Source organism: Trichomycterus rosablanca, chromosome 13 (genome assembly GCF_030014385.1).
Source record: "Trichomycterus rosablanca isolate fTriRos1 chromosome 13, fTriRos1.hap1, whole genome shotgun sequence".
Lineage (NCBI taxonomy): Eukaryota > Metazoa > Chordata > Actinopteri > Siluriformes > Trichomycteridae > Trichomycterus > Trichomycterus rosablanca.
Window position 1 is genome coordinate 23,810,153 of NC_086000.1, and position 23,032 is coordinate 23,833,184.

At 39.7% G+C, this 23,032-nt stretch overlaps 1 protein-coding gene and 1 non-coding gene across 2 annotated transcripts in view; one reads left to right on the forward strand and one right to left on the reverse strand.

The window, feature by feature from the left end:
- Nucleotides 1-23,032, forward strand: part of LOC134325755 (1-phosphatidylinositol 4,5-bisphosphate phosphodiesterase beta-1-like) — a 123,518-nt gene that overhangs the window by 56,102 nt on the left and 44,384 nt on the right. The window contains exons 4-9 of the mRNA XM_063007993.1: nt 14,331-14,467; nt 14,635-14,714; nt 16,007-16,060; nt 16,169-16,244; nt 20,720-20,820; nt 22,780-22,946. Of these exons, the coding sequence (XP_062864063.1) occupies nt 14,331-14,467; nt 14,635-14,714; nt 16,007-16,060; nt 16,169-16,244; nt 20,720-20,820; nt 22,780-22,946 (615 nt within the window). The remainder of the gene's footprint in view (nt 1-14,330; nt 14,468-14,634; nt 14,715-16,006; nt 16,061-16,168; nt 16,245-20,719; nt 20,821-22,779; nt 22,947-23,032) is intronic.
- On the reverse strand, nt 15,089-15,162 carry trnat-agu (transfer RNA threonine (anticodon AGU)). The gene has a single exon. It is a non-coding gene; the product is annotated as a tRNA-Thr (tRNA).

Here is a 23,032-nt window from a genome sequence, read left to right on the forward strand (position 1 = left end):
TGTTAAAAGAATTGAGGTAATTATTTGCTATAATAAGTTTTTTCTTTACTTATATTGTCTAATCAATGCTTGGATGATACAGTGATAAATTATGCGAGTTCAAGTCCCCAGCAGTGTCTACATACAGACATGATTGGCTATGTTTAAGGAAAGGTGGATAGCCAAGGCCACACAAATGATTGGTGTCCAGTTTGGAGTGTGTCCTGTCCGAGGTGTCTGCACTGCGCTCTCTTACTGTGACCCTGACCAGGTTAAAGCAGTGATAAAACATGAACATGTCTGAGCCTAAAGAAAAACAGCATGATTATGAACATACCCTGACTATTTGCTGTATTTACAGGCTTAAATTTTATTTGATAGCTAACTGGTTTCCCATAAGCCCACACAATATCTAGCCAAAAATATGCAAAAGCCCTCTCAACAATACAGAATATTAAGCCTCAGCCTTACAATCTTAAATCACATAAAAGCCAGAGCATAGTAATACCATAGCATAGACATGTTCACATATTTTGGTCTAGTATAGTGTTATTCTACAACCATTTAATTTTAAATGTTAATTTTTTATCTTGAAATTTCCACTTAATGGGATCCATCAACTCATTTCTTAGGAAAGTCCAACTCATGCAAGTTATAGAGATTACTGACTATGAATTTAAAATAACAAACCCCATTTCCAGACAAGTTGGGACACTTGCAGTTTTAAAAAAAAAGCAATAAAACCTAAAGGTCTAATTTGTTAAATTGTTTGAACTTTTATTTAACTAATACAAATATAAAGAAAACATTTTCAGTGTTTTCACTGACAAAATTGTACTTTTTTTTTAACCCCTTTTTCTCCCACTTTTAAGCGCATCCAATTTCTACCCGTCAATCATCCTCTCACTAATGCTGGTCCCTGCTCCTGATAGGGGAGGACGAGGCTGCTCCACGCCCTCTCCGAAACGTGCACAGCAATCGAACATCTCATCGCCCACACTTTACAAGCGCAGTGCGGTACAGCGCTGTGCACGGAGGGCCACACCCCCTACCGCACTCCCTCCCCATCTCCGTGCAGGCGCCACCAACCAGCCAGCAAAGGTCGTACTCGCATTAGTCTGAGAGAGAGTCCCCATCCGGCTTAGTCCCGCCCCTTATCTGAGCGGCCACAAAATTTTATTTTGTGAACATAAAAATATACAGACCTGCAACACATTCAAAAAAGTTGGGGCAGAAAAAAAAAAACTAGTTCTAGTACTAGTAACACTGGAACTGTGGAACTGGAACATTCTGGAAGATTCCTCAATTAGCTGTTTAACTGTTAATAGGCGAGTTAATCAAGAAAGAGTATAAAAGGAGCATCCAATAAAGGCCCAATCTTTGCAGGCAAGAATGGGTCATGGTTCACAACTTTGTGAGAGACTTGACATTCAGTTTAAAGACAATGTTTCTCAAAGCAAGATTGCAAAGATTTTAAATCCTTTACATCTACAGTTCATAATACCATGAAAGTATTCAGGCAGTAAGAAGAAATATTTGTGTGAAGACCAAGAACAAAAGTGATTGTGTTCTAGGTTTTAGATTTAAACAGTATATAAGCAAGGTAAGTAAGGGGCTTTTTATTAAGTGTGGACATTGGCAAGGCTAAATATAAAAAAAAAAAAATGTGGATACAGAACTAATCTAAGATTGGAAACACTGGAAGTAAAATCCCTTTAAGCAATTTCAGCAAAGTGCTATGAATTAAAGTGAGAATTGGACTGTGTGCCAAGTCCAGATAAATTAGAAATGCCAAAATGGAGCTATGAGTCATGAAGAGTAAGAGCAAAGTCCACTGTTATCCCTGAAGCATGATGCTGCTTTGTCTAGTGAAGCAGTAACACAGGCAATAAGCATCTTCTTACTTATTTTCTTATGTAACTGTAAATCTTAGTGTGATGATGTTCTATTTAGGGTTTTTCTTAGAAGGTGGGAGTAAAGTGGAGTAATCGGAGGTTAACAGTAACTTCCTTCATGCGTTCTTGCCTAGTCTTTAAATAAAGTTGAGTCATGAATACTGACCTTAGCAGAGACTAACGACAATTTCAGTTCTTCAGATCTTTCTGTCTGTCTGTCCATTCGCCGTCCGTCCATCCATCCATCCATATCTATCTATCCATTCATATCCATCCATCCATCCATCCATCGATCTGTCTGTCTGTCTGTCTGTCTGTCTGTCTTCTGTCTGTCCGTCCGTCCGTCCGTCCATCTAACCCAGTCACCATCCATCCATCCATCTAATCCACCCACCATCCATCCATCTATCTAACCCAGTCACCATCCATCTATCCATCCATCCATCTAATCCACCCACCATCCATCCATCTATCTAACCCAGTCACCATCCATCTATTCATCTAATCCACCCACCATCCATCCATCCATCTATCTAACCGTTCCACCATCCATTCATCTATCTATCTATTTAACCCACCCACCATCCATCTATCCATCTTTCAATATAACCCACCCACCTATCTATCTATCTATCTATCTATCTATCTATCTATCTATCTATCTATCTATCTATCTATCTATCTATCTATCTATCTATCTATCTATCTATCTATCTATCTATCTATCTATCTATCTATCTATCTATCTATCTATCTATCTATCTATCTATCTAACCCAACCACCATCCATCCATCCTTTTTTCTTTTGATGTTTCTGGAATCTTTTGTGACTTTCTGAATGAGCTGATGCTTTAACAGACCAGCCACCCTGGTCGAATCACCACTGTTCTTCTACTACTCCTAATTTTTTTTTTTAGCTCTAGACGGCATCATGTTTTGCTTGCTTTAGCAGTCAAATATGCTAGAGAGAGTTAAAAGGGTTTTGCTGTATAACACGAACTTTTAATCCAGTTGAGACACCAGCGTGAGTGTTAGGAGATTTACATGAAGCATAGTATGACTTTCCATTATGCCTTATGGCTTTCTGTAATTCACTACTGTAAAAAGAAGCAGGCGTGAATTTTTTTGGTCAGTGTGGGGGTGGTGCAAATGATTAGATTGGATGAAAAAAATAGGTAACTGCTTAACTCTAAAGGCAAGGTTAGGAATGCCATGTTCATATTCTACAGGGTGCAGAATATGGTTGTATTTAATTAGCTAATGGTTTACCAATTTGATTTAGGAAACTACAGTAACATGCAGGAGGATAACATGTTTATACCACTGTATGTACAGTAGCTGCAACAGATCTAGTCCTCCCTGTGACATGTACATGGACTCGATGCTTTTGTTGTCATTCTGTACACCCACTTATTCTCCGCCCCTACCTTTTCATAGTTTTGTCCATGTACCCCATAATTAGATCTGTATTTAGTATTCCTTTTGTTCTGTTCTCCTTGTCTGCCATTACTGATCTTGTGTGATACTGCTTCCATGTGTTCTTGCGCTGCCCTTGGCCCTTGGTCCATTGTTTTAGTGACTTCCTAGTGTTTCCTTTGACTTATAATTCAGATTTCTCAAACAACTTGTTCCTTTGTTCTTCTGTTGTTCTGTATGGTTTCCATCTCTGTTACCTTTGTTAGTTTTTAGTATAGTCTGCTATTAGATTAGTTAGCAGTTAGTGGTTAGTGTAGCTTAGCATATGGTGTAGCTTCTATGTTGTCCTTGTTTAGCATAGCTTATGCCAACTTCACACTACACAACTTTCAAGTTGTTCACATGGCTGTACAGTTCACAATACACGACTGGATCTCTTGCACTCGGGAGTCTTGTAAGTCGTTGTGGTTTTCACTTTACACGACTGATCGGCGATAGGGGGTTTCACACTACACGATCTACCATCAGGAGGAATCGCAGATGAGTCTGTCTGGTCTCCCAAACTATGTTTTGTCACGAAAACACACGTGAGAAGTGACAAGGGGTTTATTGATACCATGTCCAAAAATGCACGTCAACAATAAGTGAGCAATCAAAGCTGTTTGTGTGCTGATGTGCAGCGTAAAATCAAGGAGAAAAAAAGAAATGAATCTGAGTGGATTGGGCTACATGACCAGCAGGGATTGTCAGTTCTGTAGTGAGTTGGAGGTAAATAATCATAGCGTTAGTATTATGTTTTATAGAGAATGATAAGGTCAGAAATACTGTAAAACTTGTTTGTGCCGGTGTATGCCCGTCTTACCTTTTCACAACTCCTCTCCCGGGTTTCCCCTTACCCCGTTTCTTGCATTCTCATTGGCTGTAGTTCAACACCGCACTCATTGCCAGTTGCCCGACTGATCCAGATATTTAGCATGCTAGATATTTCATGTTTTGTCTGCTCAGCTTTATTTCATTTATTAACATACCCCTATTCCTGCATTTCAGGCTATTCCAAAAAAAGTTGGGACGGGGGCAATTTAGGGGAAATTCAGTGCGTAAAGGCCAAGGGCGCAAGATTAAGCTGAATGCTTGTGATCTTCGATCTTTCAGACGGCACTTCATCATAAACCGCCACTCAACAATAGCTGATATAACCACATGGAAAAAGGATTGCTTTGGCAAACCTTTGTTAAGCCCACGTTTTTACAACTCCTCCCCCAGGTTTCCCCTCACCCTGTATCTTGCATTCTCATTGGCTGTAATTTGACACCGCACTCATTGCCAGTCGCCCGACTAATCCAGATATTTAACATGCTAGATATTTTTCTTGAGTCGCCGAGTGCTTGGCAAGCCGCTCAGATTGAGTTGTTGAACAGTTCACACATAACGATCGAGAGCCGAGTTTCAATCCCAGAGCGAACACCGAGTTGCTCCTGGACTGTCACATCTAGCGGCAACCCGTCGGCGAGCGAAAATCAGGGCAAAAATTGTGTAGTGTGAACTAGGCATAAGCCTAATACAAGAAACAGTTTTGTGTTTAACATATGGATTAACATATGGTTTAGTTTATTCTTTTTTATGCTAGTGTTTATTTTTCTATATTTATGTTCCTAGTTTTCCCCTCTTGTCTGTATTTCTTGGCCCTTTCTTTATTAACTCCCCCATGGGGATCAATAAAGGAATCCTATTTTATTGTTTGATTTGTGTTGATTTGATGTTGATTACATCTGCACACTTGTGTCCTGGCCACTTACCCAGTATGTTTTACAATAGCAAAATAATATTAAGAAAATAATATAGTTATAATCTGGTTATGGTTTGGCCTAGTCTACAGTGTCCAGTTTTTTTCAGTTTTATGTCCAGTTCATTTGCTTGTTCATTAAAAGAGAATCTCCATTCTAAGCTTTTTTTCCCCTGAATTTAATTTGTCTAGACACTGGTTGGCTGTGCCACAGATGGCACAGAAAATGACTTCTCAACTGGAAAGTCATTTCATGTCATTGTAATTATCCTCTGGCAGCTGATGCTAGTGCAGCCGTGTCCAACACACCTGTAGAACGGTGTGACATCATACTGCGGAAAAAGCTGGGTGAAGTTCAGAGACAAACAGACATAAAATATAAAGATGTATGGGGATATCACTTCACGTTATTAGGGTCAGGAGTTTCTGCCACACCTATTGTGTATGAAATCAATGATATGCATCCAACTTTGTAGCAGGAGTTTCCTGTTCACTGTGCTCCTGTGTGCAAACCATGTTATATTTACACCGATCAGCCATAACATTAAAACCACCTCCTGGTTTCTACACACACTGTTTAAAAACTCCAGCAGCATTGCTGTGTCTTATCCACTCATACCGGCACAACACACACTAACACACCACCACCATGTCAGTGTCACTGCAGTGCTGAGAATGACCCACCACCCAAATAATACCTACTCAGTGGTGGTCCTGTGAGAGTCCTGACCATTGAAGAACAACATGAAAGGGGTCTAACAAAGCATGCAGAGAAACAGATGTACTACAGTCAGTAATTGTAGAACTACAAAGTGCTTCTATATAGTACGTGGAGCTGATAAAATGGACAGTGAGGTAAGAAATAAGTAGGTGGTTTTAATGTTATGGAGGTGGTTAGGGTGGTTAGTGCAATTGTAGCCTAGCGGTTAAGATACTGGACTAGTAACCAAAAGGTTGCCGGTTCAAGCCCCACCACTGCCAGGTTGCCACTGTTGGGCTCTTGAGCAAGACCCTTAACCCTCAATTGCTCAGACTGTATACTGTCACAATACTGTAAGTCGCTTTGGATAAAAGCGTCCGCTAAATGCCGAAAATGTAAATAATATTATGCGTTTTTCTCCCAGTTGAGGTGGGTATGTTGCTGCTCACACCTCCACTGACACATGCACAGCCCTTAACGGAACCCTTTTCCACCTTTGCACAGGCGCCGCTATCCGCCAATCGGGGTCCTTACACAGCGTTTGAAGACCCCGCTTACATATTCCGGTCATCCCTTCTTGCAGGCACTGCCAATTATGCTTGCTAGATGGCACTCAGCCGATTGGTGGCAACGGCAAATTTCGGAGAGCGGAGTTTAGAATCTTGGCGCTGGTGTGTTAGCTGAATATCCCGCTGCGCCATCTGGGTGCCAAACTAGAACTGCTTAAATGAGCGCAGAGAGGGTGCACATTCTTAAATTAGGGCCTTTTTTTGGATACATTCTCTAATGCCAACAGTTAAATGTCAACTGTGGGGTTATGTTTCAACCTTATTGAGATATACGTATATGAGATCCCTGTTCCATGCACTTTGAAAAGGTTCAGTCAAACTATCCCTTCTTATATGAGCACAGAGAGGTCTTTAGCTTCATTCACTTATAATCAATAACAAAGTATTATTATGGCATGCTACAAAGTAAAAAAATTACATTTTAGTACATTCTACATTAAATGAATGAATGAATGAATGCCTTTATTTGTCATACTGTATATACATATACAGGTGTACAGTACAACTAAATTCTTTCTTCGCATATCCCAGCTTGTTTGGAAGCTGAGGTCAGAGTGCAGGGTCAGCCATTGTACAGCACCCCTGGAGCAGAGAGGGTTAAGGGCCTTGCTCAAGGGCCCAACAGTGGCTGCATGGAAGAGCTGGTATTCGAACTCTTAACCTTTTAGTTAATAGCCAAAGCCCTACTCATTGTTTTGTGTACATTTTTAACCAAGTAAGTTTTTAATTTTATAAAAACAGTAAAAATGTTGAGTTTTCAATAATTTAGATCGATATGAAGAACATTTTCATAATTCACAAATGTATGTAAACTTTTGACCGTAGTTTACCTCCCGGTGATATTCCTTGATGGTCCCGTCTTGGTCTTTAGCAGAGGGGGCTAACTCATGGCAGAGATTCAACAGGATCTGCATCTTTTGCAGTGGTGCAATGCGGTCAGGATAATGGTAGCGCTCGTTCTGCACACCACATACTGCTACACTCAGCAGTAATGAGTCACAGCTCAACATGTGATTGCTCTTTTCTCACCACAAGCAAATCACCACTTACTAACCAGAGGACTCTGCTATAAGCATTGCAGAGCTAATAAAATCCAACAAAATTCTTCCTTTCTTATGGATCTGAACGGGAAACCACACTGGATCCAGCTTAAAAACGTAGACGTTTTAAATTTAACAAACATTTCACTGATCAATTGTAGAAGCATATTTATGCCTGATTATTTATGTTATCTACTTATCACATTTCAGAATAGACAATGTTTAACCTTAGGATGTACAAGCTACAACAGCAGAAGACCACACTGGATTTCACTTCTGTTGGCAAAGAACAGCAATCTAAGGCTAATGGTAGCACCGGCTCAACTAAATTCAACCATAAAACAAACAAACAAAATACACCTTGTTTGATTAACCCTGAGTTCTGTTGCAGGATACAGTTGGCGGAGTCAGAATTTGACAAAACAGCATGAATACACAGTCCCAACCTGCATACAAATCTTAATAAATTACAAATCACTGATAACATTGGGGGGCGGCACGGTGACTCGGTGGGTAGCACAGTCGCCTCACAGCAAGAAGGTCCTTGGTTCGATCCCCAGGCATGGAGGTCCGGGTCCTTTCTGTGCGGAGTTTGCATGTTCTCCCCGTGTCCACGTGGGTTTCCTTCGGGAGCTCTGGTTTCCTCCCACAGTCCAACGACATGCATTCAGGTTAATTGGAGACACTGAATTCCCCTATAGGTGAATGTGTGTGTGTGTGTGTGTGTGTGTGTGTGTATGTGTGTGTGTATGTGTGTCTGCCCTGCAATGGACTGGCGCCTTGTTCAGGGTGTTACTGTGTGCCTTGCGCCCATTGAAAAGCTGGGATAGGCTCCAGCACCTTCCCGCGACCTTAACTGGATAAGCAGTTAAGAAAGTGAGTGAGTGATAACATTGGGTCTGTCTGAAAACTTAGTGAGGTGCCTTGCTCCCTACTGCCTACCTAGACAGCTGCCTAGGTAGAAAATGATTTTAATAAGACATATACCTTATAAGGCAGATTTTTTAGACATACTACAGTATGTCAATTACACCTGTACTCCTTTATCCAAAATAAAAATAATTTATAAATTTTTTTACATTGAAAAACAACTGCACATTCATCAACCATATTTTAAATTTTTTATGAGAAACGATGTGCCACACTGAATGCTGGGATTACCTTCAATGCTAAGGAAGCATTGGTTGCTCCCTCGTCATTTAGTCAGTTTATAGCTTCAAAATAAAGGCACCTCAGTATGCAGCATTTTAAGGTATCTAAGAATTGAGACTGAGAATTAGGAATTGAGACAGACTTCTTGGGAGCAAGCATACGGTGACGTAAAATGCCGTCTATGTAGAGAGCTCACTAGGTTTTCAGACAGACCCATTATTACAAGAACAAAACAGCATTACTGATGTATAAATGAACCTGATCTGCCCACAAGCCTTCAAGTAAATAACTAATAAACAGTACACATGAACAAATATAATAAAAAAAAAATAATAATAAAAAAAAAAAAATATATATATATATATACTGTATATATATATACTGTATATATATATATATATATATATATATATATATATATATATATATATATATATATATATACAGTGTATCACAAAAGTGAGTACACCCCTCACATTTCTGCAGATATTTAAGTATATCTTTTCATGGGACAACACTGACAAAATGACACTTTGACACAATGAAAAGTAGTCTGTGTGCAGCTTATATAACAGTGTAAATTTATTCTTCCCTCAAAATAACTCAATATACAGCCATTAATGTCTAAACCACCGGCAACAAAAGTGAGTACACCCCTAAGAGACTACACCCCTAAATGTTCAAATTGAGCACTGCTTGTCATTTTCCCTCAAAAATGTCATGTGACTCGTTAGTGTTACTAGGTCTCAGGTGTGCATAGGGAGCAGGTGTGTTCAATTTAGTAGTACAGCTCTCACACTCTCTCATACTGGTCACTGAAAGTTCCAACATGGCACCTCATGGCAAAGAACTCTCTGAGGATCTTAAAAGACGAATTGTTGCGCTACAAGAAGATTGCCAACACCCTGAAACTGAGCTGCAGCACAGTGGCCAAGATCATCCAGCGTTTTAAAAGAGCAGGGTCCACTCAGAACAGACCTCGCATTGGTCGTCCAAAGAAGCTGAGTGCACGTGCTCAGCGTCACATCCAACTGCTGTCTTTGAAAGATAGGCGCAGGAGTGCTGTCAGCATTGCTGCAGAGATTGAAAAGGTGGGGGGTCAGCCTGTCAGTGCTCAGACCATACGCCGCACACTACATCAAATTGGTCTGCATGGCTGTCACCCCAGAAGGAAGCCTCTTCTGAAGTCTCTACACAAGAAAGCCCGCAAACAGTTTGCTGAAGACATGTCAACAAAGGACATGGATTACTGGAACCATGTCCTATGGTCTGATGAGACCAAGATTAATTTGTTTGGTTCAGATGGTCTCAAGCATGTGTGGCGGCAATCAGGTGAGGAGTACAAAGATAAGTGTGTCATGCCTACAGTCAAGCATGGTGGTGGGAATGCCATGGTCTGGGGCTGCATGAGTGCAGCAGGTGTTGGGGAGTTACATTTCATTGAGGGACACATGAACTCCAATATGTACTGTGAAATACTGAAGCAGAGCATGATCCCCTCCCTCCGGAAACTGGGTCGCAGGGCAGTGTTCCAGCATGATAATGACCCCAAACACACCTCTAAGACGACCACTGCTTTATTGAAGAGGCTGAGGATAAAGGTGATGGACTGGCCAAGCATGTCTCCAGACCTAAACCCAATAGAACATCTTTGGGGCATCCTCAAGCGGAAGGTGGAGGAGCGCAAAGTCTCGAATATCCGCCAGCTCCGTGATGTCGTCATGGAGGAGTGGAAAAGCATTCCAGTGGCAACCTGTGAAGCTCTGGTAAACTCCATGCCCAGGAGAGTTAAGGCAGTTCTGGGAAATAATGGTGGCCACACAAAATATTGACACTTCAGGAACTTTCACTAAGGGGTGTACTCACTTTTGTTGCCGGTGGTTTAGACATTAATGGCTGTATATTGAGTTATTTTGAGGGAAGAATAAATTTACACTGTTATATAAGCTGCACACAGACGACTTTTCATTGTGTCAAAGTGTCATTTTGTCAGTGTTGTCCCATGAAAAGATATACTTAAATATCTGCAGAAATGTGAGGGGTGTACTCACTTTTGTGATACACTGTATAGCCACCATTATTTCCCAGAACTGCCTTAACTCTCCTGGGCATGGAGTTTACCAGAGCTTCACAGGTTGCCACTGGAATGCTTTTCCACTCCTCCATGACGACATCACGGAGCTGGCGGATATTCGAGACTTTGCGCTCCTCCACCTTCCGCTTGAGGATGCCCCAAAGATGTTCTATTGGGTTTAGGTCTGGAGACATGCTTGGCCAGTCCATCACCTTTACCCTCAGCCTCTTCAATAAAGCAGTGGTCGTCTTACAGGTGTGTTTGGGGTCATTATCATGCTGGAACACTGCCCTGCGACCCAGTTTCCGGAGGGAGGGGATCATGCTCTGCTTCAGTATTTCACAGTACATATTGGAGTTCATGTGTCCCTCAATGAAATGTAACTCCCCAACACCTGCTGCACTCATGCAGCCCCAGACCATGGCATTCCCACCACCATGCTTGACTGTAGGCATGACACACTTATCTTTGTACTCTTCACCTGATTGCCACCACACATGCTTGAGACCATCTGAACCAAACAAATTAATCTTGGTCTCATCAGACCATAGGACATGGTTCCAGTAATCCATGTCCTTTGTTGACATGTCTTCAGCAAACTGTTTGCGGGCTTTCTTGTGTAGAGACTTCAGAAGAGGCTTCCTTCTGGGGTGACAGCCATGCAGACCAATTTGATGTAGTGTGCGGCGTATGGTCTGAGCACTGACAGGCTGACCCCCCACCTTTTCAATCTCTGCAGCAATGCTGACAGCACTCCTGCGCCTATCTTTCAAAGACAGCAGTTGGATGTGACGCTGAGCACGTGCACTCAGCTTCTTTGGACGACCAACGCGAGGTCTGTTCTGAGTGGACCCTGCTCTTTTAAAACGCTGGATGATCTTGGCCACTGTGCTGCAGCTCAATTTCAGGGTGTTGGCCATCTTCATGTAGCGCAACAATTCGTCTTTTAAGATCCTCAGAGAGTTCTTTGCCATGAGGTGCCATGTTGGAACTTTCAGTGACCAGTATGAGAGAGTGTGAGAGCTGTACTACTAAATTGAACACACCTGCTCCCTATGCACACCTGAGACCTAGTAACACTAACAAATCACATGACATTTTGGAGGGAAAATGACAAGCAGTGCTCAATTTGGACATTTAGGGGTGTAGTCTCTTAGGGGTGTACTCACTTTTGTTGCCGGTGGTTTAGACATTAATGGCTGTATATTGAGTTATTTTGAGGGAAGCATAAATTTACACTGTTATATAAGCTGCACACAGACTACTTTTCATTGTGTCAAAGTGTCATTTTGTCAGTGTTGTCCCATGAAAAGATATACTTAAATATCTGCAGAAATGTGAGGGGTGTACTCACTTTTGTGATACACTGTATATACAGTATATATATAAGACCTTTACAAATGAAATAAAAGTGTGCCGAGTGAATGATTTATAGTCTGATATCAGAAAACATGAATGACCTCTTGCAGGCTCTTTATTGCACTCTGGTTGGATCAGCCAAGAGCTGAAAATGCTTCTCTGTTTTATTAAATTGCAGTGGAGGGGGTGAAAGGCGTCGTTCATCATATGTAGCAGTTTACCCAGCATCCTTTTCCAAACTACAGACTTTAGGGAAACGCAGTTTGTTCTTCAGGCTTTTCGATCAGTTTACTCACTTCGCTGGTATCACCTGCCTTCATGCAACTGTCCCAACAGCATGATTCTCTGTAGGCCATTCAGAATGAGCGATTTGTTTTGATTTTTTCATCACATTTTGCCATCAGCCAGTTATTGCAATCAACAAAAGTCAACTTACATTTTATTTTTATTTTTTCAAAACACAGAAGGTAGATTAATTACTAATTACCCTCTTTAGAATGTATTCCTGCTTAGAACCTACTGTTTCTGGCTGACTCTAGACCTACAGCGACCCTTATCAGGATGAAGTAAATATTAAAAATGTTGCTCTCTGTAATCTTCCACTTTTATTTCATCTGTGTGCAGATCTATTTTAAACACACAGGCTGAATCCCAAATGATTTTTTTTCTACATAAGCACATTACATAAAGTATTATATAGTGTTATACTCTACAAATAAATCTATTCTCAAGGAAATAAAAATTTAAGATTTGGTCACAAAAAATCCAAAAGTAACAGAGCCACAGAACCCATATGCAAATGTAATACATGTACATATATAACATTTTTATATATAAAATATATGTCCATATTTGTGCAAACTATATATAACCTATTAGAAATTGGAACAATTTAATATACTGATATATTAAATAAGTGTGGATATTACATAACATTTAAATATAGAACATATACATGAATGTCTGACGATAAGAAAATTTACATGTTGGCATACATCCTTTTTTATATATGTTATGTTAATAAATTGCATATATAAATTAAATACACCGATCAGCCATAACATTGAAACCACCTCCTTATTTCTACACTCACTTTCCATTTTATCAGCTCCACTTACCATATAGAAGCACTTTGTAGTTCTACAATTACTGACTGTAGTCCATCTGTTTCCCTACATGCCTTGTTAGCCCCCTTTCATGCTGTTCTTCAATGGTCAGGACTCTCCCAGGTATTATTTGGGTGGTGGGTCATTCTCAACACTACAGTGACACTGACATGGTGGTGGTGTGTTAGTGTGTGTTGTGCTGGTATGAGTGGATAAGACACAGCAATACTGCTGGAGTTTTTAAACACCTCACTGTCCCTGCTGGACTGAGAATAGTCCACCAACCAAAAATATCCAGCCAACAGCTTCTCATGGGCAGCGTCCTGTGTCCAATGATGAAGGTCTAGAAGATGACCAACTCGAACAGCAGCAATAGATGAGTAATCGTCTCTGACTTTACATCTACAAGGTGGACCAACTAGGTAGGAGTGTCTAATAGAGTGGACAGTGTGTGGACACAGTATTTAAAAACTCCAGCAGTGCTGCTGTGTCTGATCCACTCATACCAGCACAACACACACTAACACACCACCACCATGTCAGTGTCACTGCAGTGCTGAGAATGATCCACCACCCAAATAATACCTACTCTGTAGTGTCCTGGAAGAGTCCTGACCATTGAAGAACAGCATGAAAGGGGGCTAACAAAGCATACAGAGAAACAGACAGGACCACAGTCAGTAATTGTAGAACTACAAAGTGCTTCTATATGGTAAGTGGAGCTGATAAAATGGACAGTGAGTGTAGAAACAGGGAGGTGGTTTTAATGTTATGGCTGATCTGTATATATGGATACAACATATAATACCATTTAAAAATTAATTCTATAGATATATTAATTATATGTACATACACACATACAATACAATATTGTGGGTATTTTATATATGTTATAAACTTATACTTACATATATTCAGAGGATACATGTATGTTATAATAATATATCACCTTAAAGGTAACATACGTATGTGAAAAAAACATTATTGATATAGGGGCATAAATGTTATATATTACATTTACGTGTGGAGGTAAAGGTATATTTTTATTTTTGTATTAGTTTAACAAAGAAATTATATTAAATGTAATTGATTAGTTCCTGAAGTAAATGAGAGTAATGAAATGTTACTACCCACCTCTAATGCTTGCTAGTGGGTAATGCTAATGACTCTCCATTCTGAAACATAGTACACCCATGACTCTAAGCATAACTGGCAGAAGGCACTGATCTCTGAAGGCTTTAATCTTTCTCCAGGAAGCCAAGCTGCGTGAGTTGCTTGATGTTGGGAACCTGGTGGGCCGGATAGAAAACAAGATGCTGACGGTGGTCACAGGGCCAGACATGGTCAATATCACATATCTAAACTTCATGGCCTTCCAGGAGGAAGTAGCAAAGGTATTTAATATTTCATTAACTAACAGGCTATCATTTCAATTAAATTCTGAATGATTATTGAGGGTATTATTCACTACTGGTGTACGTTATCATTGGAACATTTTCAGAGGGGCACTTAACCTGTTTTAATGAATATTGCCTTTTGTTGTGTTTTGTTCTATACAAAGGAGTGGGCAGAGGAGCTGTTTAGTCTGGCGTCCAACCTGCTGGCTCAGAACATGAATAGAGAGGCCAGTCTGGAAAAAGCGTAAGCACCTGCAGATAAGCTCTTGTCATCTTAATTCACCAGCCGTGGCATCGGATGAAACATGACAGTTGCCAGGAGCTTTTCACACTTGAGTATTAGCCTTAGGGCACCAGCACGCCAGAGTGAATTAACAGTGTTAGTCTGGCACACTATCAAAACATATTCTTTTTATATAAAATAATGCTTTCATCTCTTCATCACATTCTTATCAGTCTGTGAGATGATAGAATATTTTTGCTTCAGTTTAAATTTACATTTACATTTTTTACATTTAGCAGATGCTTTTATCCAAAGAGACTTACAGTACTGTGACAGTATACTGTCTAAGCAACTGAGGGTTAAGGACCTTGCTAAAGGGTCCAACAGTGGCAACCTGGCAGTGGTGGGGCTTGAACCAGCGACCTTTGGATTACTAGTCCAGTACCTTAACCACTAGGCTACAACTGCCCTAAATTTAAGTTGGTGCTGTTCAAATATTTGGATCATAACCTAGATGGCAGAATTTAAAGTTAAATAAAACAAAATATGAAATCCTAAATATTAATTCTTTAAACTTAACGTTTTGCTTTTATTTTTATTTATATTTTACTGTTTTAAGAAGATACAAATTCAGATACACACACATATACGAGGGTTTTTCTAAAGGTTTCCACACACTTTTTTAAACTCTATTTATTAAGAATTTCAAAAATAAATGACATGACTTTTCTACACAGTCACCTTCCGATGCATTTTTCCCAGCGTCGTACCAACTTCTTGATGCCATCAGCAATTTTTTTTTTTTTTGGTTGAGCCACTGATGCACCGCTGCTTTCACATCATCATCACATGAAAATCCTCTTCCCCTTAAAGCTTCTTTGAGCGTCCAAAAAGGTGGAAATCAGATGGTGCTAAATCCGGTCTATAAGCTCTCTCAGTCTCTCAGACATGACCAATCACTACTCCTCCCACCCTCACCATTTCCAACAAAAATATACAAGTGCGGAAACTCCTTTTGTATATATATACACAACACTAGTGAACTAAAAACTATGAAGGAAAAAAGTATTCTAGTATCCTATTATAGTTTAAATATTTCTTTTTTGGTGTTATGCATTATGAAAATGCACCTGTTTAAACCCATTAAGTGGTTTTTACCCTTTAATAGAACAAACTACAGTAGATCCATGCATATAAATGTATATGTATATAAATATTTACTAATCAGTAAATGAAGCATTTTTAAGCATTTTGTAAATCTAATAATATTTGGGAAATTGATGTTTTTTAATTATTTTTTATTATTAAATCAGATACACAAGGCTTAAGCTGCAGCCAAACCAAGATGGACGCATTCCGGTAAAGAAGTAAGTCGTCAACTCTTTTCTAATTGTTCAACCTGTATACTTTAAGCAGAATTTTAGGATAAGAAATCCTTGTTTGAATTATCTGCTTGTGATCTCTGTTTCGTCCAGCATATTTCGCATATTTTCAGCTGACAGGAAGCGAGTGGAGACGGCGCTGGAGAGCTGTAATCTTCCATCAGGCAGGGTAAGCATATGCTTGGCTGATCAGTCCAGGTTCCCACTGGGAGACAGCATGAGCGCACATGCTAACAGAAAGTGATTGCATCATATTTTACCAATAACTGCATCAAAGCATACCTGAGAGAATTTATCCGGAGCAGCAGTGCAGCAGTAAACAGCATTTTTACTTTAACTTTATTTTGCTGATTTTATTTTTTTTATATCATAGTATTGAATACAATTCACAGCAGTCTATTGTATTTACACATTTATTTTATACTTTATTATATATAAAGGCAAGATTTATCTATTTCCATCGTGGTTGCCTCAAATAGCTAAAATGATTTAGAATGTATCCAATTGTTAGGTTAGGTTTCCATCATTTAAGCAGCAGCAAAGGTTGTTTGTGAAGGTAGCCTGTTAATTCTCGGTAACATGTCCCAATGTCCATTATTATTAAAATATACACTGACCAGCCATAACATTAAAACCACCTCTTTGTTTCTAAACGCACTGTCGATTTTATCCGCTCCACTTACCATATATAAGCTTTTTGTAGTTCTACAATTACTGACTGTAGTCCATCTATTTCTCTACATACTTCTTTAGCCTGCTTTCACCCTGTTTCTCAATGGTCAGGACCTCCACAGAGCAGGTATTATTTGGGTGATGGATCATTCTCAGCACTGCAGTGACAATGACATGGTGGTGGTGTGTTAGTGTGTGTTGTGCTGGTATGAGTTGATTAGACACAGCAGTGCTGCTGCTGGAGTTTTTAAATACTGTGTCCACTCACTGTCCACTTTATTAGACACTCTTATCTAGTTGGTCCACCTTGTAGATGTAAAGTCAGAGACGATCGCTCATCTATTGCTGCTGTTTGAGTTGGTCATCTTCTAGACCTTCATCAGTGGTCACAGGATGCTGCCCACAGGGCGCTGTTGACTGGATATTTTTGATTGGTGGACTATTCTCAGTCCAGCAGAGACAGTGAGGTGTTTAAAAACTCCATCAGCATTGCTGTGTCTTATTCACTCATACCAGCACAACACACACTAACACACTACCACCATGTCAGTGTCACTGCAGTGCTGAGAATGATCCACCACCCAAATAATACCTGCTCTGTGGTGGTCCTGAGAGAGTCCTGACCATTGAAGAACAGCATGAAAGGGGGCAAACAAAGCATGCAGAGAAACAGACAGACTTCAGTCAGTAATTGTAAAACTACAAAGTACTTCTAAATGGTAAGTGAAGCCGATAAAATGGACAATGAGTGTAGAAACAAGGAGGTGGTTTTAATGTTATGGCTGATCGGTGTATACATAAAGGCAGAAATAATCTATTCAGGGTTGCCTAAAATAGCTGAAATGATTTAGAATCTCTTTACTGCCATTTAATGTTTCCATAGTTTCAGCAGCAGTTAAGGTTGTTTGTGAAGGTTGATTGTTAATTCTGAGTAACATGTTCCAATGTCCATTATTATATAAAAAAAAAAAAGTAAGGTTCTTCAGCCTCTGCTACAGGGCATGCTGTAGCCTAGTGGTTAAGGTACTGGAGTAGTAACCAGAAGGTCGCTGGTTCAAGCCCCACCACTGGCAGGTTGGTGCTGTTGGGCCTTTGAGCAAGGCTCAACCCTCAGTTGCTCAGACTGTATACTGTAACTGTAATGTAAGTTGCTTTGAATTAAGGCTTTGAATTTGAATTAATCAATGCATCCTGATGCCAGGTCTTCATGGGTAAACAATGCACATTTGCACAACTCTCTAGATGATCTTTTAGAAACGAAGATTTGTCAGACCATTGCTCCAATGTCCAGATTGATCCCTGTGTGTCCACTGTATGTTGGTTTTGATGGTGGACAAGAGTTAGCGTCATAATCTGAATTAGGCATCAATGGCCAACTATGCTCACACATACATGCAGTTTGACTTTGGTTACATGGAAACATACAGTTCACAAAAACACACACTTTCTCTTACACACACACATATTTACACATTCACACCTGTAAACATTTGCATGTGCAATTCACATTATGGGTTATACGGTGCAGCTATTATTATGTCAATATAATAAAATTCCAATAGCAATAGGAAATAAATAGTAGTGTGAAGGACCAGTGTATGGAATGTTGTGTGCCATTATATAAATTAAATAAGTAATTTGTAAGTGTGCAAGTGTCCTGAAGATGAACAGTGTGCAGGCAATAGCGTTCAATTATTCATGAGCATGATGGAGTGTGGGAAACGCTTCTCTGTAGGCTGGTCATGGGCACATTTACTGCCCTGGAAATACACAGCATCATAAACAGAAGGGTTTCATTTCCATTTTCTGTATTTAGAAGATGCTTTTATTTAAAGTGACTTACAGTACTGTGACAGTATATTGTATAAGCAATTGAGGGTTAAGGGCCTTGCTCAAGGGCCCAAAAGTGGCAACCTGGCAGTGATGAGGCTTGAACCAGCGACTCTTTGATTACTAGTCCAGTACCTTAATAGGTTAAGGGCTAGGCTACAACTGCCCTTTGGTGCACTTTGTGTTGGGACGCATTTACCCATCACTAGTATTAAAACGTTCTTCTGTTTAACCATAACAAACGCCATAGCCTTCGTGTTCTCTGGCATTATTAAGTCTTGGTTGCCCAACAATCTGTTCGCCGCTAGTGGTTTTTACCTCTTTAAACTACTGTCAGTGAGTACTTACAATGGATGCCTGTGAGTGTCACTTACCATTTCAGACATATATTTCAACCCACTCGTCTGGCCATAACGACCTGACCTTAATCAAAGTCACTCAGGTCTATATGCTGCCCATATCTCTTACATTCAGCGCATCTACTACAAGTAACTACTATCAGCCCGATATTTAATATTTCCCTGAACATGACATGCACAATTGTTATAAAAGTGGCAATTCATTTGAAACACGCAGCATTACGGAAGAAACCTGAAACCTTTCTGTCAGAACTGGATATTATTTGATTTCTCTGAAATTTCCCCCAAATTTTCTCCCCTAATCTAGTTGTATCCAGTTACCCTTATTGCGTTATGCTTCACTTCTACGTACACACGCCCCCTCCGACATGTGATCAGTACTGACTGCCTTTTTTCACCTGCACGAGGCGAGTTCATATCACACCCTGATCAGCATTATTCCCCAACTCTGTACAGGCGCCATCAATCAGCCAGCAGAGGTCGTAATTGCACCAGTTATGAGAAACCCTGCTCCGGCTGACTGTAAACAACAGCCAATCGTTTTTTTATGTGGCCGCCCAGCCCCGCCGGATGGCAGAGCTGAGATTTGATACGATGTATTCGAGATCCCAGCTCTGGTGTGCTAGCATGTTTTACCGCTGTGCCACCTGAGTGGCATTATTTGATTATTATTTTTTTTTTATATGCATTTTCTCCCCATTTTCCTCCCGATTTAGCGCACTCAACTTTTGTCTTCCGCTGCTGAGAGATACCAGATTGCATCCAAGGAGAGCATGTCGCTGTACACGCCTCTTCCGACACGTGTACAGCCCTCCTCTTCTCGCCCCTGCTTTCTGCACAGGCATCTCTTCCGCCAATCAGGGTCCTTACACAGCATATGAAGACCCACCCACCCACACATAGTCCGGTCCCCACCCTGCAGATACGGTGGACAATTAGTATCTGCTGCAGGCACTGCCAATTATGCCCGCCAGATGCCGCCCAGCCGACCGGAGGAGTTCAGAAACTCGGTGCTGGTGTGTTAGCGGAATATCAGAGGCTTGCAAGATTAAATACAGTTCACTAAAAGAAATGAGCCAAAATTAAATGAAGTGAAATGCTGCAAAAGCTAATTATTTATTTATTAAAGCTATAACTTCCACCAACAGATTTGCAACAAACTACTAAGACTGTTTACATATAATTATTTTTCAAAGTTATGTCACATTATGTATGCAATTAAAGAATTAAAAACCAACCTCACATCAAATTTTATTTCTTTTAGCTTTATAGGAAATGGTTAATTTAATATTTAACAATCTAGTCCATAATTAATGGACATTGGGCTTGGTCATGACCTTTAGGATTTATTCTATTCAATATTTTAAATGTTTACTATATGAGTAATGAACCTCATTATGGTAGCACATTGCTAATGTTTGACTAGATTGATCATTACATTTGTAAAAAATGATCTAAAAGATTTCAGATGAAATGAATTGGATTGTCCTCTGACTATAAAGAGAACCAAAGCAAAAGAACTAAAGCATCAATTAATATGAAGGGCAGCCCAAAGCTTTTAGTTGTTATTAGTATCAGACTGCATGACATTAAAGCAACAGCTCATCGTCTATTTATAGTCCAGCCTCATTGATGTTTGGATCATGTGCATGAGTAACTGGTAGGAGCAGATTTGATTTGATGAATCTGACATTACTGAAGCTTTAGATGCTCTGGGTATGATGGGTAAGAATAAATGCATAAAAAAATTGATCTATAATTGATTGCCTCTCTGTTCCTACAGAATGATTCCATTCCTTTGGAGGACCTTACTCCTGATGTTTACAAATCATTTCTTGCCAACCTCTGTCCCCGACCTGAAATCAACCAAATATTTGCAGATCTGTAAGTCAGATTTTGGTGTTAGTAAGTGACATTTTTTACCCTTCAGAGGTACAAGTGGAACTTATTACTTTTTTTTTTTTTTTTCTTACTAATAATACTTTTTCTGCAAAGAGAACAAAGGACAAAACTTGAACAATTCCACGCCGGTGACTAGAATCTGTACACTTCATGACACCATTTCTAACTACTGCATTTGACTACAAACCCAAATCAGAAAAAGTTCGGACAGTATGGAAAATGCAAATAAAATAAAAATACACTGTTCCTTACATTTACTTTGACTTTTATTTGATTGCAGACAGTTTGAACCTGAGATATTTCATGTTGTGTGTTCTCAACTTCATTCCATTTATTAATAAACACCCATTCCTGCATTTCAGGCCTGCAAAACATTCCAAAAAAAGTTGGGACGGGGGCAATTTAGGGCTAGTAATGAGGTGATTAAACTAAATAATGATGTGATTCCAAACAGGTGATGTCAACGGTGATTGTAATCATGGTTTGGTACAAAAAAACAGCATCCAGGAAAGGCTGTTTTTGATGAGCAAAGATGGCCAGAGGATCTCCAGTTTGTCAATAAATGTGTGAGAATAATATTGAAATGTTTAAAAACAATGAACCTCAAAGAAAGATTGGAAGGATTTTGCATATTTCTCCCTCTACAGTGAATAATATCATTAAACGATTCAAGGATTTGGGAGGAATTTCAGTGCGTAAAGGTCAAGGGCGCAAGCTTAAGCTGAACTCTAGTGATCTTCAATCCCTCAGATGGCGCTGCATCAACAACCACCACTCAACAATAGCTGATATAACCACATGGGTGAGGGATTACTTTGGTAAACCTTTGTCACGCACTACAATACAGAGTTACATGCACAAATGCCACTTAAAACTTTATTGTGCAAAAAAGAAGCCTTATGTTAACCATGTCCAGAAGCGGCTTTTCTGGGCTCAGAGGCATCTAGGATGGACCATCACACATTGGAAATTTGTATTGTGGTCAAATAAATCAGCATTCCAGGTCTTTTTTTGGAAAAAAAAAGACTGTTATCAGCAACAAGTCCAAAAGCCAGGGTCTGTCATGGTATGGGGCAGAAAAGTACATTGAGATCCTAGAGCAACATATGCTGCCTTCAAGACGTCATCTTTTCAAGTTACCTGTCCCCAATAGAGAATGTGTGGAGAATTTTGAAGCCAAAAGTGCGACAACGACGACCCCGTACTGTTGCACATCTTAAGACGTGTTTGCAGGAAGAATGAGACAAAATAAAAGCTGAAACACTAAATCACTTGGTCTCCTCGGTGCCAAAACGTCTTTTAAGTCTGGTGAAAAGGAGTGGCAACTTTACAAAGTGGTAAATGCTTTACTGTCCCAACTTTTTTTGGAATGTGTTGCAAACCTGAAATGCAAGAATGGATGTTTATTAATAAATGAAATGAAGTTGAGCAGATAAAACATGAAATATCTCAGGTTCATCCTGACTGCAATGAATTGAAAGTCAACGTAAATGTAATAAACTCTGTGTTTTTTTTATTATTTTTATTTTCCATGCTGTCCCAACTTTTTCTGATTTGGGGTTGTAATGCAGCACACCAGAGTCAAGTCCTTAAAGAATATGTTTAATGGGTTTGATGTTTTGGCATCCTGAGTTTAATTTCATCCCCATCCGACACATTTTTAAATAAATTGGTAGTCTGAATGCAAGCCGTTATCATTAAACATTGGTGTCTGACCTTATTGATCTTTTTGTGGATACACAGAAGTGAATCATTATAGTACAATTCAAGAATCTAGTATCAAGCCATCCCTAATGATCCTAAGCTGTTATGTCAACACCATATATATAAAACGTATGACCACATTGTGTAGCTCAAACCTCAAACTCAAATATATTATTTATTGAATGTTGAGTATGTTGTACTGTTGAAATGAGGAAATATTGCTCTTCTCTTTTATAGTGGAGCCAAGGGCAAAAATCATCTGAACATGGAGCAGATGACTGAGTTCATTAACAATAGGCAGCGGGATCCTCGTTTAAATGAGATCCTGTATCCTCCTCTAAAGGCAGAACAGACGCTGCTGCTTATGGAAAAGTTTGAGCCCAACCAAGACATGATTCAAAAAGGTTAGTGCTAAAAATTTATGATTATCTGCTATCCATGTTATCTGCCGTCATGTTACATTGGTCTAAACCAGGGGTGTCAAACTCAT